Source organism: Danio rerio, chromosome 7, assembly GCF_049306965.1.
Source record: "Danio rerio strain Tuebingen ecotype United States chromosome 7, GRCz12tu, whole genome shotgun sequence".
In the NCBI taxonomy this organism is placed as follows: Eukaryota; Metazoa; Chordata; class Actinopteri; order Cypriniformes; family Danionidae; genus Danio; species Danio rerio.
The window spans coordinates 64,137,202-64,155,464 of NC_133182.1; the positions used below are offsets into that span (position 1 = coordinate 64,137,202).

General features: G+C 38.7%; 3 protein-coding genes and 1 long non-coding RNA gene across 4 annotated transcripts in view; 1 reads left to right on the plus strand and 3 right to left on the minus strand.

The window, feature by feature from the left end:
• Positions 1 to 18,263, minus strand: part of LOC141375164 (uncharacterized) — a 340,778-nt gene that overhangs the window by 264,645 nt on the left and 57,870 nt on the right. The window lies entirely within an intron of this gene.
• Positions 1 to 18,263, plus strand: part of adam19a (ADAM metallopeptidase domain 19a) — a 227,908-nt gene that overhangs the window by 41,278 nt on the left and 168,367 nt on the right. The window lies entirely within an intron of this gene.
• LOC141375445 (uncharacterized) lies at positions 5,529 to 16,658 on the minus strand. The gene is made up of 3 exons (XR_012383503.1): positions 15,409 to 16,658; positions 15,296 to 15,362; positions 5,529 to 8,227 (listed from the first exon to the last, which is right to left on the minus strand). It is a non-coding gene; the product is annotated as an uncharacterized lncRNA (long non-coding RNA).
• LOC137496233 (uncharacterized) lies at positions 8,297 to 15,199 on the minus strand. Its single transcript, XM_068222755.1, has 2 exons — positions 15,103 to 15,199; positions 8,297 to 14,887 (listed from the first exon to the last, which is right to left on the minus strand). The coding sequence occupies exon 2, from the start codon at positions 14,692 to 14,694 to the stop codon at positions 8,815 to 8,817; it is 5,880 nt and encodes a 1,959-aa protein (XP_068078856.1). The 5' UTR covers positions 14,695 to 14,887; positions 15,103 to 15,199; the 3' UTR covers positions 8,297 to 8,814.

Here is an 18,263-nt window from a genome sequence, read left to right on the forward strand (position 1 = left end):
CCTGTGGTCTGTGTGAGTCCTAATGCCCCAGTAAAAGTGAAGGGGACACTATACTGTCAGTGCGCGACGTCTTTTGGGTGAGACGTTAAACTTGTCCTGACTCTCTGTGGTCATTAAAAATCCCATGGCAATTCTTGTAAAGAGTAGGGGTGTAACCCCGGTGTCCTGGCCAAAGTCCTTCAATTGGCCCTTACAATCATTGCCTCCCATTCATTCCTATCCACTGAATTGGCTCTATCACTGTCTCTCCACTCCTCCAAAAGCTGGTGTGTGGTGAGCGCACTGGCGCCGTTGTCCTGTGGCTGCCGTCGCATCATCCGCATGTGGAGAGAACAACCCCCCCCCATACACAATAAATGCGCTATATAAATACACATTATATTACATTACATTACTTAGCTGTGACTCGAACCAGATACCTTCTTGCTGTGAGGTGACAGTGCTAACCACTGAGCCACCATGCCGCCCGGTTCCTTTTCACACTAATGATATTTACAAGGACATATTATCAACAAATAAAAGATCAAGATTTTCTCATGTAGTTCTTCACAAAACACCAAGTAAATACCACAAAACAACTTAATTAAAAACATTTGCCTCACCTGTTTATCTCGATATTGACAACTTTTCTGGAATGGTCAGTTTGCTCCATAGCTTACCTTGTACTTTGTTGCACAATCGATATTGCAATGTGTTTATTCACAATATTCACATGACAGTATCTGCAATGAAGAGCTGGGATTATAGTTTATCAGCAATGAAGACTGTAAAGTGTTATTTCACATGACATTTGATTATTCGAATACTATACCTGAATATCTGACTTCTGTTCGAATGTCCTGGGGTGTCATGGTGGCGTAGTGGGTAGCATACATTCATTTTCTATTTGGCTTAGTCGCTTTATTAATCTGGGGTCGCCACAGTGGAATGAACCACCAACTTATCCAGCATATGTTTTATGCAGTGGATGCCCTTCCAGCTGCAGTACATCACTGGGAAACACCCATACACTCTTACTCATACACTATGACCAATATAGCTTATTTAATTCACCTATAGCGCATGTGTTCGGACTTGTGGGGGAAACCGGAGCACCCGGAGGAAACCCAGACAAACCCAGGGAGAACATGCAAACTCCACACAAAAACACCAACTGACCCAGCCGAGGCTCGAACCAACGATCTTCTTGCTGTGAGACAAACGTGCTACCCACTGCACCTTGGCGCCCCATCTTAAATTTTATTTAGAAAAAATATTCAGAAAACATTTTTCAGCAATTTTCCTCATATTTCATGTTTTTTTTTTTTTTTTTGCATTGTGTAACTGCATTTTGCTGGGAAATATTGTTGTGGACCTGCCATGTTTGGCCTGAGCCACACTACCCTCGATGGCAACACATTTTCCAGTCCTTCCAACACAGAGCATAATGGTAGCACAGCATGCCTTAATGGAATGATGCCTTTGGGTGTTGAAACTGATCCAGTGCCTCTTCTTAAATGTGATACCTACTTCAAAACCATGTGAATAATCCGATTGGTTCTTTTTTATCCTTATTTTATTTTATTTTATTTTATTCAAGCATTTATTGAAAAGCAATCAACATCAGTAAAAGGAAGTAATGGTGAAAAATCATTCTCATTAACTGCCAAAGATATAGTGCAATTATAGTAAATGTATCTGTTCTAAATACTACTCAAAGTATGATTTAAAAGTAGCCCTTGTAAAAGTGTTTAAGTGTAGTGTGTAGTCATTACTAAACTGTGAAAAATATATGACCACATTATTCTCTGGAATTAAAAAATGTAGCTTACATGAGTGCCGTTTTCTTTTAAATGGCACCTATTTAACTTTTTTTTTTCAAGATTTAATGTATTTTGTGTCTCTAGAATGTGTCTGTAAAGTTATAGCTCAAAACACCCATCAGATTATTTATTATACCTTTCAGAAGTTTGTAATTTTCTGCTCTGAACAAAATGTAGCTGTTTTTGTGGCCTGTGCCTTTAATGCAAATAATGCAATAAAATAATTCCTCCCGCCCACCGCCCACAAATCTGTCTAACCTAAAAAGCAAAAATCCAGCTTTGACAATGTTACAGTCCCTGTCTTATCCTATTGTTTATTTCAGTTTTGGACTTGTGTTTATTCATGTAACTCTCAACTTACACCGGTTTCCTTAGTTACCCTTGTTAGTTGTCTTGGTTGTTTTTTGTCTCCACCTTCTTGTTATCAATATGCTGATTTTACTATTGTTGCACCATTATATTCATACCCTCTTGTCTTAGCCTCTTGATGTCTGTAGTTTTAAGTCACCCCTGTGATGTCTGAGGATTCCTTGCTTTTGCATTGCCTTTGTTTTGTTTAATTTATGTTTCTAGACTGTTTAAAAAAATCCTGTTATTTGGATCCTCTACCTTTTTTCTCTGCAATCCACTGCAAAAATAATAAAATAATAAAAAATTAAAAAATAATAAAAATATACTTTTCTTACTTATTTTGTCTTGTTTCTAGTTCAAATATCCAAAATTGCTAAATCAAGAAACTTTTTGGACAAACTAAACATATTGTCTTGTTTTATTAAATAAAATGCCAAAATTAAGTGGATTTTTCCTTAAAACAAGCAAAATAATTTGCCAATGGGGTAAGCAAAATAATCTTATGTCAAAAGGAAATAAGAACAGTCCAAGGTATGTTACTTTAAGATGACAACCGCTGAATAACTCATCCGAATAGTTTGAATCACCTTGCATGTCAGTGATATGTTCACATTTATATATTTGCATCAACTTTTGTATGTATCCGCTTGTCTGTCATGTAACATTTTTTTACAGTTAGGTGCAACTTTGTGAATGAATAATGTGTGGGTTAGTGTATGCTTTATTCAACTGGTTTTGTTTTTGTCTGCTTTATGTTTAATACAAAAATTATAAACTATTACAGCTCAAAACTACATTTTGTCTAATTTTTATGTTTTGTGGCACGTTGTCTTGTATGAAGAGGGATAAAGTACATTCATGACAATAAGTTTTCGCAGAATGAAGCTCTTCATTGTACAAGCTAAAATTATAAAACAGCCCTTCACTTTGTGCTGGGCTGCCGATAAGCCTGCACACTTTATTCTGCGAGAACACCCTCCTGGATGTATCCCTAACTTATTCACTTTAAAACCTAACTAACAAACTCAAGTGTCCAGCATTTAGTGCAGCACTAATTTAAACCAATGGTCTCAAACTCAATTCCTGGAGAACTGCAGCTCTACACAGTTTAGCTCCAACCACCTTTAACTCACACCTGCCTAAAAGTCTCTAGTAGTCTTGAAGATCTTGATTAATTGGATCAGCTGTGTTTGATTAGAGTTGGAGCAAAACTGTGCAGAGCCAGTTTGAGACCCATGATTTACACAATATTTGCACTTGACAACATAAAATTCTGTACCGTATTTTGTTTAAGGCTACTTTGGGAGTCATCAAAGAGTAGGCATTCTTTCCCCTTAACAGTGACAAGAAGATGAAGAGTGTCTTTTCATCATTGCATGTAATGGTTTTGCATTTTCTTGGACACTTCCAACACTTCCACACTGTACATGTTTGCTGCATTTATAAAGCATCCATGTTATGATGTTGGTCTGTCTGATGTGATTTTTCTATGTGCAATTTGATTAGAAGAGGCTAATTATTCTATGCTAAGGGGAAGGGATACTATATCGCTGTTACTGGATCCTGGCTGTTTTGACAAAATAAACAAAAAAGCTTTAAAAATTTTTTTTAATTAAAATAAAATTATGATTAAAGCTTGCATTTGGATCTACATTCTAGTGCAGGGGTGGGCAAACTCAGTCCTGGAGGGCCGGTGTCCTGCACAGTTTAGCTCCAACTCTAATCAAACACACCTGCTTGTAGATTTCTAGTGATCTTGAAGACACTGATCAGCTTGTTCATGTGTGTTTGATTAGTGTTGGAACTAAACTGTGCAGGTCACCGGCCCTCCAGGGCCAAGTTTGCCCATCCCTGTTCTAGTGCCACCCCCGAACATTGCAAATATTAATAAAAGAAGATATTTCAGGATTGTGTGCCAGTTGAAAGAGCAGTCTGCATTGAGATCTTTTTCATGAATATTAATAATTACAGTTGATAACCTTTTTATTACCAAGCACATCCCACACATTATTTTCCCATTCATCTTCTGTAAAGGTCAAAATAACAGACACAAGTGCTTTCTTCTGCTCCACTAGATTATTTAACATGTCCTGTTTACGTGAGCACATCACTGCCTTCTCCATATAGTTTAACTTTATTAAAAAAACACAAAAAAAAAAACATATTGGTGTAGACGAATTACCGGTTTGTAAACCGGTACAATGAGAGCGCTAGCATTTACAGCGAGAGAATGACATCCGATGCGGTACAAAGTTTGTTGTTGTATTCGAGATAAGTTTTATTGATTACATATTACACACACACACACACACACACACACACACACACACATATATATATATATATATATATATATATATATATATATATATATATATATATATATATATATATGTGTGTGTGTGTGTTATTTACAAATTGCTTTCAGCGTATTATAACAGCTTGTCACCCAGTGATAAACAGTTATTTATCAAAATAAATGTTAAAGTGAGTGGCATTCGTCTAAGAGGCCCATTAGCTATAGCACCCTCCCAATGGATATTGGATAAGACGAGATGTCCAAGTATCCAGGCCGAAATATATAACTATCTCATTTAAATTCCAACTGATTTTACAAGAGAGAAGTTAAAGGTCTACAAGTCTTTGGATACCTACAATTTTGTTCTGTGTAGTCATGTGCAAGAAATAATGCTCCATGATTACCAGATTCAAAGTTTTGTAGTGCTAAAAACCGAAGTTCTGTCTAGCCAAAGACAAGCAAAACAACCACATTCTGACAGCAAACTGCACCTGTATGGCAGGGAATGTGAACTTACATTTTTACATCTGATTCTAAGCATTCAGTGTTAGCAGGACTTTTGGAAAAGTTTGCGCATCTCAATGCCACTGTGGAATAAAGGGAACTCTGTGCCAATTGAGATACCAAATAGTTTTACTTCTGTAAACGCTGGTTTAGTTATTCCACAAGTGTTTACAAAGCCTATGCAACATGTCAAAATAAGACTATTAATCCAGCCATTCAAAAAAAAAAAAAAAAAAAAAAAAGGGTTTTTTTCAGACAGTTAATCATTCAAGAATAATTTGGAATCCTAAAGTAAAGCCAATAGGTCTCTTAGGTGGTCATTTGAACGTACGAAGTATCATATCAAAAAGTGATCAAATTCATCATATTTTACTAGATTCTAACTTAGATTTTTTATGCTTATCTGAAACATGGCTTCATAAAAACTCACCGTCTACTCTGCAGCATTAGAAGTGCCTGGTTTTAAAATATTTAGAAAAGATAGAGTTGGTTCAAATGGAGGTGGAGTTATGATTTAAGTGAAATCTGGTATCCAGTGTAATGAAATTGTTTGGCCAAATTACACAGATCTGGAATGTATTAGTCTGAATCTTATACTATCGCCACAAACGTCTTTCACACTAATGGTAATTTATCGTCCACCATCTTCAAATGTTAGTTTTTTTGAAAACCTAAAACAAGTATTAAAACAGTGTAATTTTAGTAAAGAAGTCATTATTATGGGAGTTTTTTATATTAATTGGGATGATAAAACAGTTAGAAAGCATCTCAAACAAATAACTGATCATTTTGATCTTCAGCAAATGATTAATGGGCCTACAAGATTAACCAATTCTACAAGATCACAAATTGATTTAATTTTTAGTAACAGAGCAGATAGAATTTTAAAAACATTTAATATGTTAACAGGCATATCTGATCACAATTTAATTTTATTCGCCAGAAAATTATCTAGTAAGAGATTAAATTCTTTTGTTAGGAAACATGATTCTTATGGTATTCCAAAACATAAACTAGATGATTTTAGAAGGGCCGTCCTTCAGATTGAATGGGATGAATTACTAACTAGAACTGATCAGGATGAGGATAGACAAATTTTCTCAAAAAAAACTTGAGAGAACAATGACAGATTTTAGCTGTACTTTAAAGCCTAAAAACAAAAAACATACAGTCCCCTGGATGAACTCTGATATTTTAAAAATAATAAAAAAGCGGGATCTTGCTTTAAAAATTGCACATCGATCAAAGCTGACTCATGATAGACAACATTTCACTATGTTATGAAACAAGGTGGTGTAGTGTATGAGAAAAGCAAAGACAGATTTTTTTCCTGAGAATAATTGAAGAAGCAAGAGGTAATTCCAAATTAATGTAGAACCAATTAAACTACTTAAAAGGAGATAAAAGAAAAGATAGGTCATCAATTGAATTAATGGTAAATGGGGAAATTATCAATAAGCCAGCTGATATAGCTGAAGTATTTAATAATTATTTTGTGGACTCTGTAGTTTCAATCACACAGTGTTTTTCTCCCAATTATTCAGAAGTTCATCAAGTAAACACAGTAGAACAAGCTTTTTCTCTAGGGTTAGTTTCCGAATCAGACGTCAACAAAGCAATTACTTCTCTTAAATCTTCCAGAGCAAAGGATATATTTGGGATGGATGTGATACTTTTAAAAAACATTAGTGAGTCTCTAGTAAAGCCGATCACCAAAATTATTAATCTGTCCATTTCTCAGAGGATGTTCCCCAGTGCTTGGAAATCATCTGTCATTGTGCCTATATTTAAAAGTGGCGATCCACACTCTACTAGTAATTACAGACCTATCAGTATTTTACCTATAGTTTCAAAGATTTCAGAAAAACTGATAGCCACACAAATTACTTAAATAATAGTTCTTTTGCTCTACATCCATTGCAGTTTGGCTTTAGAGCAAACTACTCAAGTGAGATGGCAAATTGCTACTTTACTGAAAAAGTAAAATTTTTATTAGATAAGAAGGGTATCGTTGGGGCTGTGTTTCTTGATTTTAGGAAGGCTTTTGATACTGTAAATCATAGAATTCTCCAAATTAGTTGGTTTTAACTTCTCACCACAAACTTTAAAATGGATAGAATCTTACTTGTCTGGTCGCACCACAGTGTGTTAATATACAAAATTACAAATCTGCCCCTCTAGGTATATCCACAGGTGTTCCACAAGGATCTATTTTGGGCCCTTTACTTTTTACTTTATATATCAATGATCTTCCATCTATGTGTCCTAACAATCACGTACAAATTCACAGAACTCACAAACTCACAGAATCACTGGTACATCTTTCAGCCTGGTTAGATCAATGCTGTTTACAGTTGAACATCTCTAAAACCGTGTGTATGTTTTTTTCTAAGAATAGTAGGGTAAGTGTAGTAGATGTATTCGTATCAGGGGAAAGATTACAAGTTGTATCTGAGTACAAGTACCTTGGAGTTTTAATTGATTCAAAACTATCATTTCAGTCTCAGGTTAAAAAGGTTTGTTACCGGGTCAGATTCAGTTTAGCAAATTTTAGATTTATTCGTGATCAGATGTCATGTGAGGTTGTGCTAATCTATTATCACTCCATGATCATTTCTCACATCACTTATTGTTTAACCACTTGGTCCCAAGCCAGCATCACTACTCTGAAGCCACTTGAATCTTTATACAAACAATCCATAAAAACCCTTGATAAGAAATCAGTTTAATATCACCATTGTTTAATATTAAATAAATACAACCTGCTTAGTTGGGAAAATTTAATTAAATATGTACATATCTGTTTAATGTTTAAGACTTTACATAACCCGACTTCACCATTAAATCAGTTTGTAAATATTAGAACGACTGCTCACCGAACTACTAGAGGAGGTGACAGAGGGGACTGCTTTTTTTCCTCGCAAAAAAAGTAAATTCAGTCAATCTGTATTTTCAGTGAAAGCTGCTAGGGAATGGAACTCCATCCCACCAGCAATTAGAAGATCATGCACTTTTCGTTCTTTTCAGTCTCATGTTAAAAATTGGTTATTGACAAATCAGCATTGTCAGCATTAGTACTCTATTGTTGACTAATTGTACTGTTGTCTTTGGCTTTTTGTCCTCTGCTGCCATTAGTCTGTTCTTTTTTTTTCTTTACTCTTTTAACTGTAATTTTTATATGAAAGTGTATTTAATGTTTAATGTTGTGCTTCTATTTTAGATGTGACTTTTTAACATTCTGTAAGGGGTCTACGAATGAAAAATAGCCATTCTTGGCTGCCCTCGTAAAAGAGTTCCCCTTCTTCAACTAGACAGATAGACAACTCCTTCCACTGAGATACTGAACTGAATATGGATTTATTGTGACCACCACTTCAAATGTATGTGGAACAGAGTAAAACTGAAATACAGAGAGAAAACAAACATTACAAAATAAGAATTTGAGAAATATTACTGTACAATCGAATGAAACGCACATACAATATCACTATAATGATGTGGATGCATAAACTGCTGATCTAAAGCAATCTTACTAAGTAAAGTTTAGCATGAAATATGTCCCCAATATTAATTTGTAATGCACACAAAATCCTTATAAAATATTTTGGTACTTACAGACAAAGCTTCTATTAGGAAATACAAAATGAATAGACAGATGAAGGTCTGAGAGACCGTGTGGCTGTCAGCATCGACTGAATGTTTCAAAATGGCTGGTGTTTAGGTGAAAGGTCACTACTTAATATAATGATAAAATTAACAGAACACTACCACCTAGTGGATCAAAAGGGTATTACACTGGAACCAGCACACTCCCCGTCTGGTGTCTGGAAGACGCCATCAATGATATTCATATTATGTTTACTCAGTCTTTGGAGACAACAGTAAAACAACATTCGATATAGGTCGTAAAAAAGTCTTGGACACTCCGTCTTTTACCACCTTGACCTCAACCTTTCTTACTCTCCCGTCTCTCCCAGGAAATGTTTCCATCACAATTCCCATGGGCCAGTCATTCCTCCTAGCATGGCTGTCTTTTAACAGCACAACATCTCCCACTTGTAGATTGGAGCTCTCATTTTGCCATTTTCTGCGGTTTTGTGAGGTGGCAAGATATTCTTTCCTCCAACGATTCCAGAATGTATTGGCCAAGCTCTGAACCTGTCTCCACTGACGAACAAAGAGATCCTTCTCGCCAAATTCTCCTGGCGGAGGAAGAACTGCTGAAGACTTCTGAGTCAGTAGAGTTGCTGGGGTAAGAATTAATGGAGCATCTGGATCCGTAGACACAGGCACTAGTGGACGGTTGTTAACTATAGCTGTGACTTCCGCCATAAAGGTGATCAAAACCTCATGGGATAACTTTGATGGTGCGATTCCTTGTAGCATAGATTCAAGGATGCGTCTTGAGACTCCGATCATACGCTCCCAGCTTCCCCCCATGTGGGATGAGTGGGGAGGATTAAATATCCAAATGCAGCTCTTGTTACTCAGATATTCTTGTACCTTCCTGTCATCTGTAATTGCCTCCATCTTTAGCTCCTTGCACGCTCCAACAAAGTTGGTACCGCAGTCTGACCTCAACTGCTTTGCCGGACCTCGAACAGCAAAGAAACGGCGGAGAGCGTTTATAAAGCTTGAGCTATCCATTGATTCTATGACTTCTATATGTATAGCCCTTGTACTCATACATGTGAACAAGACTGCCCAGCGTTTTGAGTTTGCTTGTCCTCCTCTAGTTCGACGTGAGGTGACCATCCAAGGTCCAAAAATATCCACCCCTACAAAGGAGAATGGAGGGTCTATGCTGAGCCTTTCAGGAGGTAAGTCAGACATTCTTTGAGTTAAAAACTTCCCTCGCAGTCTGCGGCACTTTACACACTGAAAAATCACACTACTGATGCGCCTTTTGCCACCTATGATCCAGAAGCCAGCCTCTCTTAAGGCACCCTCAGTAAAGGCCCGTCCCTGATGTTCAACTTGTTTGTGATAATGTTGAATGAGAAGAGATGTGATGTGACACTGTCCGGGGAGAATTATTGGGCACACTTCATCTCTATCAAGGCTCGCTTGCGAGAGGCGGCCACCGACCCTGAGCAGGCCGAGTTCGTCTACATAAGGTGTTAAATTGCAAAGAGGACTTTGTTTTGGAATGCCCCTGCCTCCCTTAAGGCATTTCAGCTCTTCTGAGTAGCATTCTGCTTGTACACTATGGATGAGGATGGACTTCGCTCTTTCAAGGTCTTCTACTGAGCAGGGTTTGTCACATATGTGCCAGCCTCTACAAGTGCTTTTATCGTTATCCTTCTGAAAAGAATGAGTTATGTGCACAAGTCTGGCTATTGCCCGAACCAGTGTATGCCAGCTTGAGAATCTCTCAAAGCGTTTGGGATCTAACTCTCTTCTTGAAGTGTGAGTGGCACAGGAAATAACCTGGGAGCGTACTTCAATGTCCAAATCTGGATGTATCATGGCAAAGGGACCTGTGTGAGATGTTTCCTGTGTTGTATTAAACAAGAATCTGGGACCAGTCAACCACATGCTATGGGAAAGATCAGCTGCTGGAACAGATCTTGTGGCTTGGTCAGCAGGGTTTTGATCGGTTGGGACGTATTTCCACTGCTCAGGGTGCGTGGACCTCTGAATCCTTTGCACTCTGTTGTGCACATACACGTGAAACTTCCTGGATCTATTACAGATGTAACCTAAGACAACCTTGCTGTCTGAATAGAATGTCACAACATCCAGCTTGATGTCAATTTCGTCTGCAATAATTTCAGCTATTTCCACAGCCAGAACAGCTGCACACAGTTCAAGTCTAGGGACAGAGATCTCTGGTCGCGGAGCTAGTTTAACCTTGCCAAATATGAATCCAACTTCTACATTACCACTTATACTGGTAATTTTGCTGTATGCGACAGCTGCAATGGCATTTGTGGACGCATCACAGAAGACACACATTTCTCTTCTTTGCGCTTGATGAAGAGAGATGGTGGCATATGTGCGAGGGATTTTGACAAGCTCAAGCTTCTTTAACGAGTCTCTCCAATTCTTCCATTCCTTGAATTTCTCACTTGATAGAGGTGCATCCCAGTCACAAGATTCTGTGGTTAGTTTTCTGAGCAGAAGTCTGCCTTGAATGACAACAGGTGCAGCAAACCCAAATGGGTCGAACAAACTGTTTATCGTTGACAGAACCCCACGTCTAGTGTATGGTCTCATCTGATCTGCAACTTGAAAGATAAACACATCTTCACTCATGTCCCAACTCACTCCAAGACTTCTTTGGACTGATGGGAGTCCAGTATTCAGATCTAGGTTCTTTAACTCCTTTGCAAGATCCTCTGAGGGAAATGCTTTCATAACTTCCACTTTATTAGAAGCAATCTTGTGAAGATGCAGATTAGACTGGGCCAGCATTTCCTGAGTGTCTTTGAGCAGTTTGATGGCTTCCTCTTCTGTGGGGAAGGAGGTAAGGCCATCATCCACATAAAAGTTTCTTTCCACAAAGTGCCTTGCCTCAAATCCATAGTCTTGCTCGCCTGTGAGAGCAGCTCTTCTGAGTCCATATATGGCAACTGCTGGAGATGGGCTGTTACCAAAAACATGCACTCGCATGCGATACTCTCGCACCTCACTGTTTAAGTCACTGTTGGCATACCAAAGAAAGCGTAGGAAATTACGATGTTCTTTTGCTACCACAAATGAGTGAAACATTTGCTGGATATCAGCCATCACTGCTACTCGTTCTTTCCTGAATCGCAGTAATACCCCCAAAAGACTATTGTTTGCATTAGGGCCAGTGAGGAGAACATCATTTAGTGACACTCCTTGATGTTGTGCACTGGAGTCGAACACTACTCTTATCTGTCCAGGTTTCTTAGGATGGTACACCCCAAACATGGGCAGATACCAGCACTCTTCATTTTCCTGTAACTGTGGTGCCAACTCTGCATGGCCATTTTCAAAGATTTTGCCCATAAAATCCACAAAGTGCTCCTTTACCTCTGGGTGCTTTCTTAGTTTGCGTGTCAGCAACATAAGACGATTGTTGGCTTGAACCTTATTGTTCGGGAGGCGCTGCCGAGGGCTGCGGAATGGTAGAGGGGCAACCCAGCTATTGGATTCATCCTGATGGAATTGATCTTCCATAATCTTCAAGAATGCCAAGTCATCCATGGAGGGAGCTGTTTTTTCATCATTCTTTGTGCAGCGAAAAACTGACTCTCCAATGGAGCATTCTTCAGATACTGATAAGGTTTTCTGCTTGGGGTTCAATGAAGTTTTTGGCTCATTGTGCAGACTGAAATAGTCCTTCACAAACATGCTGTTTGGACAGGGACTCATGTAGCTGGGGCGTCCATTTGCTAAGATGTGAGTCTTAAAAACATCCACTGTAGCAGGTTTGTGGGCTCCGTTTAGGCAGATATCTCCAACTATCACCCACCCAAGGGCCAGCCTCTGGGCAAAGGGAGCATGTAGTGGTCCATTACATTGTTCCTCCACTTTATGTACCTGAATGAGATCTCTCCCGAGCAGAAGCAGAATTTTGGCCTTTGGATCTAGACTTGGAATTTTAGAGGCTACCGATCTTAAATGACTATGGTATTGTGCTGCCTCTGGAGTAGGAATCTCTGATCTGTTGTTTGGGATGAGATTACATTCTATCAGTGATGGAAGAGCAAGAGATGTCTTTCCATCGAAGGATTCTACTATAAATCCATCAGCTCTTCGTCCTTCAGTCTTTGCAATGCCCGCACATGTTCTGAGCATGTAAGGTGCTGTGTTGTCTTCAACTTTAAACATCTCAAAAAAGGCTGATCTCGCCAGAGACCTATTACTCTGATCATCTATGACTGCGTAAACCTTCCTTTTGTTATGAGGCTCACCTTCTGGATATACATTTACCAAGCAGATCTTTGAACATGACTTTCTGCTATTTGGATCCCCACATACTTTTGTACAGGAAGATGTTGCAACTGGAGAAAGAAATTCTTCCTGCTCCCCGCCATAATCTGCTGAAGGTTCTGTATCCTTTTTTTCTAACCAGGGGGCTGGACCATTGTGTAGAGCGGCTATGTGCTTGTCACTGTTGCATTCAGAGCACTGGATTACTGCCTTACAATCCTTTGCCTGGTGGGTAGTCGAGGAACAGCATTTAAAGCAAATGGAGTTCTCTCTGAGGAAAGCTTTCCTGTCCAGCAAGGTCTTCTCCCTGAAACCTCTACACTTTCTGAGGGGATGTGGCTTTTTATGAATAGGACATTGTCTGTTGAGGTTATCATTTGTCCTATTAAATTCATTTCTTTGAGTGGCATTGTCAATTTCTGTTTTGTGGACAGTAACAGGAGCTCTGATTGCCTTTGGATATTTTTCAAATCTGGATAATGACACATTTTGTGTAGTCAGTTTAAAGCTGTGATCATTTCTCATGCGGGCCTCACCACAAATGAAATCACAAAAGAATGAAAAAGGAGGAAAACTAACTCCATACTCCTGTTTGTAACGAGTTCCTTGCAACATCCATTTTTCTTGCAAATTAAATGGCAGTTTCTCTAGGATGGAGCTGATGCCTCTTGAAGTATCCAAGAAGGTCAGGCCTGGCAGATAACCTTCAGCTTTGGCTATCTTTAATTCAAGGAGTAGGTCTCCCAGCTCTCTGAGACGTTGATGATCCTTGTTTGACAGCTTAGGGAAACATTCAAGCTTGTTAAAGAGCGCTGCCTCCATAGCTTCGGCTGAACCATAGCAATCCTCTAGCCGTTTCCAGACCATGCTGAGCCCAACATCAGGATAACTAATATGAACTGACCTAATGCGTCTTGCATGTTCAGTCGATTCTGGACCCAGCCACTGAACAAGTAGGTCTAGTTCCTCACTAGGTTTAAGATCAAGTCCTTCAATAGCATTGCAAAAGCTGGACTTCCATGCCCAATAGTTCTCTGGCTTGTCATTAAATCTTGAAAGCCCACCTGTCAGAAGATCACGTCGAGCTAGAAACTTTGCAAGCTCAAACACTTCTGAGCGAGCATTATAGTGCTCATTGCAATGTGAGTGTGGGGGGCTTGTGAGTGAAGCGTTGTGTCTTGGAGGTAGTGCATCCGGCACTGCTGATTTAAACAATGATGTGTTTGCACCTTCTTTTTTGATCGCTCCAGCCTGAGTGGTAGGGATAAGAGGGGTAGCAGCATTAGCGACAATTTTAATTGCTGACTGTCTCGCTGGCAGACTTTGAAATGAATTATCTTGCTCGATGGGTTGAGGCTGTTGAACATCAACCAGATTAGAAGCTAGTGGCTTCTGTTCAATGGTTTCTGCAAACTCTGACATGTAACCTTCTTTATATTTTTGCTGGTCTTCAACATATTCTTCAGTTCTTTGCAGAGAATTGTGTGAAGAATGTTGCTCTTGATTATCAGAGAGTTGATCTGTACCCCTTATATCTGCTGCAGCCTCAAACACTGATGCCTCAGCTGCAGCCGCTTCTGCCTCTCTTTCTTGTTGTAGTGCATTTAGTGTAGCCTCTAGACGAGCCTCCTCCACTTTAAGCTGAGCTTGTACTTGAGCTTGCTTTACTTTCACTTCTATCTCTTTTTGTGCATATGTGGCTCTAGTTAGTGCAGCTTCTGCCTTCGCACGGGCCTCCAATGCTGCTGCACTTGCTGCAGACTTGCTTGAGTGTCTTGATGATCGAGTACATGCCGATCTTGTTCTTAGACTATGTTTCTCAGATGAAGACATTCTGAAATGAATGCTGAACTTGATCTTCTATTCATTAATGTGTCGATCATTATTTGTCTTTTTACTATTCTGCCCTCGTAAAAGAGTTCCCCTTCTTCAACTAGACAGATAGACAACTCCTTCCACTGAGATACTGAACTGAATATGGATTTATTGTGACCACCACTTCAAATGTATGTGGAACAGAGTAAAACTGAAATACAGAGAGAAAACAAACATTACAAAATAAGAATTTGAGAAATATTACTGTACAATCGAATGAAACGCACATACAATATCACTATAATGATGTGGATGCATAAACTGCTGATCTAAAGCAATCTTACTAAGTAAAGTTTAGCATGAAATATGTCCCCAATATTAATTTGTAATGCACACAAAATCCTTATAAAATATTTTGGTACTTACAGACAAAGCTTCTATTAGGAAATACAAAATGAATAGACAGATGAAGGTCTGAGAGACCGTGTGGCTGTCAGCATCGACTGAATGTTTCAAAATGGCTGGTGTTTAGGTGAAAGGTCACTACTTAATATAATGATAAAATTAACAGAACACTACCACCTAGTGGATCAAAAGGGTATTACACTGGAACCAGCACATTGGCTAATTCTGGCACATTTTACAGTAATGTTTATTAATGTTCATCGACCCTGTAAACAAATTAACTAAACTAAACTAAACTAAACTAAACTAAACTAAACTAAACTAAACTAAACTAAACTAAACTAAAGCAGTTTAATTCACTATATTTAACTGTTTTTGCTGAAATCATTGCTGCAATCAAAAACCAGTAATGTGTATGATTCAGGATAGTGTGAACTCACCTGATATGAGACATGAGAACTGCCGCAATTTTAATTAGGTCCTTACTACCTTCAGCTCTTCTAATGGCTGTTAGCCAAAGATGTCTATAGTTGGCATCAAAAGCACTGTGGTATATGGTAAAATTTAAGTTTAAATTTGGCATCTTACAGCACAACACGACATGTTTACTATTGCAACCGATCTTTTTTTGCAACCATTATGACTCGTGTGACGTCATGCATGACATAGACTTGTAATTCCCCTATTAAGTGTTTTTTACTACATGAACAATTACACATACTGTAACTAACAAAAAGTAATTTCATTATAATATCAGAGTGGTCCCATCTTTTCTCTCATTTAAAATAGAAACAATATTCCCAGGTAAAGTTGAAGATGAATAGTACAGAAGAACAGATAAAAAGAGGAAGTGAAGAAAGAGAGTCTTCCTGAGTCCTGGAAAAAAGGTTTGTCAGTTCAGTATTGTTTAAAACAAAAACTTATACACTTATAACTTCAATTATTTAAAAAATCTTAAACTATAAAACATACAGTTAGACCTTAGGACCAACTTTTAAAAAAAGTAAGGTGAAAAGATAAGCAAAACAATGAATATTATATAAGATAAAATATAATAATTTAATATACCATTTTGCTTTATGTAATGTGTGTAAAATAGCTATACAGTAAGGGGGTTTTCTCATTACATACATTGCATTTGCACTATACCTAATTTGCATATTAATTTGTTCTTGTGGCAACACAAAATGAAAAAAAAAATAAACGTAATAATGAGAGTGTCACAGATGCTCACGCCAAAAATGCTCAGATTGCAGGATTTATCAAAAAACATATTTATTTACATTATTTGCACTTACAACAAGGAACTGGAAGTGGAAACATCAATCACAACAGAACATCAAAACGCTCGACAGGTAGTGTAGCAATAAAATACAGGACCCAGACTAAACAGAACACAGGAGTGTAAATACACAAGACATAATTGAACTGAATACAAACAGGGGTGAGAAAGGTGGAGATACTGAAACATTAACACATGGCGGGAAAACAGAACAAAGGAATCACATGACACAAACTGAAAGCACATGGAGCACAGTACATGGGGAATCACATGACATAAACACAAGCACATCGAGAAAAAAAACAAAAAAAAAAAAACGGCAAGGACACCAGACTGTAACATTACCCTCGGGGGTAATATAAGGAGGGGGACCTTTTGAAGGCACGACTACACAAGAAGTCACAGGTGTGCAGAGCCAGGAGCTGGAAGACGAGGATTGGAAAACGTGGCCAGGGAGGAGACAGAGGAAGGAGGAGCCAGGAGAAGGGCTTGAGTAAAAGGAGAGAAGGAGGAGGACAGGGAGGAGACACCAGAGGGAGGAGGCAGGAAGGGAGCTGGAGCAGGAACATTAGGACACAGCTAGGAGGATGGTCCAGGCAAAGTCACATGAGGAAGGCAAAATGAAGAAGGCGTGGCCTCCGAGTCTCCGACTGAGGGAGATGCTGCTGATGAAAGTGGAGCTCAAGGAGAAGATGAAGACCCACAGTGCGAGGGTGATGCTGAGACCCCGGAGGGCCAAGCTCAACGCAGGTGGCACCCTGTAGATGGGTGGTGTTGGGCTGTTCACTGGGTCTGGAGTGGCACTCATGAGATCTTACTCCACACAGATGATGAACGATGATCCGTTTCTTGCCAGTGTCCATTCCACGTATGTGGTGAAATTGCCTTTGTTGGACAACAGTGCTCTGCAGGCAGCATTCAGACTGGAGTTGTAGAACCCATAGAGCTCATCGTCTGAATAACTGGTGTTATTCGCGATGGTAAGATACAGTCTTGTATGGTATTCGAGGCATTGTTCTGCTGCTCCAGCAGAAGAAGACGAAAGTTAGGGCTGTAGGTGGGGTCTATTGAACAAGAAGGGGAAGGAAAAGAAAAACTGGGGCAAGAAGACTATATAAAAAAGAGGAAAACAAATGTTGCAAACTTTTCTTTTATAGTCCAAGCATTCTATCCAAGATGCTCACTCCAAAAACACTCAAATTCCATTTAGGCCTGGTGCCCCAGTATGAAGTCAAATGAACAACAATGCATTTCATAAATATATAGCTATTTTTAAATCCAAGAGATGTACATTGAAAACTGTCACATGTACAGAATAGTCTCAGATAAACACACTAAAATATAATGTCCATTGCATTGGACAACAAAATTTTGTCTAAATAAAGCATGTAAGATGGAGAAAATCTTCAAAGTTCAGTCAGAGAGCGAGAGGCGAAAGGACAAAAGTGAAAAGTTGCATGGGAGGATAGCCATGAAACAAAAATAAGCACGTTTGACACCAGCAATCCTGCAAGGGATTAGATTTGTTTCCCCCTACCCTACGTTCTTCTTTCTTCTCTCCTCGATCTCTCCCAGGCTTTCACTCTCAATCATTCTCTCCTCCCTTTCATTCGCTACTCCATCACAGTCACTCTCTGTATGGCTCTATCTTTTTTATTTTATCCCTCCCGCTCCCTTGTCCCTGTCCTTTCCCTGCCTCCAAAGACATCTTTTCTTCTGCCCTCCTGTTGTTTCCGGTTTTAGCACTGAAAGTATGACACTTTTTTTGACCTCCAGAAATAAAGCCAACCTTTCATTTGAAAGCAAGGTTATATTTTAAAGGTAATTTTAAAATAAAATTGAATTTCAATGATATTTTTTAAATTTGTTGTACACTTTAATTTAGTTTTAGTTTGTTTGA

Coding starts and splice junctions, on each gene's coding strand:
- LOC137496233 (XM_068222755.1), bottom strand. CDS start 14,694: ATGTCTTCATCTGAGAAACATAGTCTAAGAACAAGATCGGCATGTACT.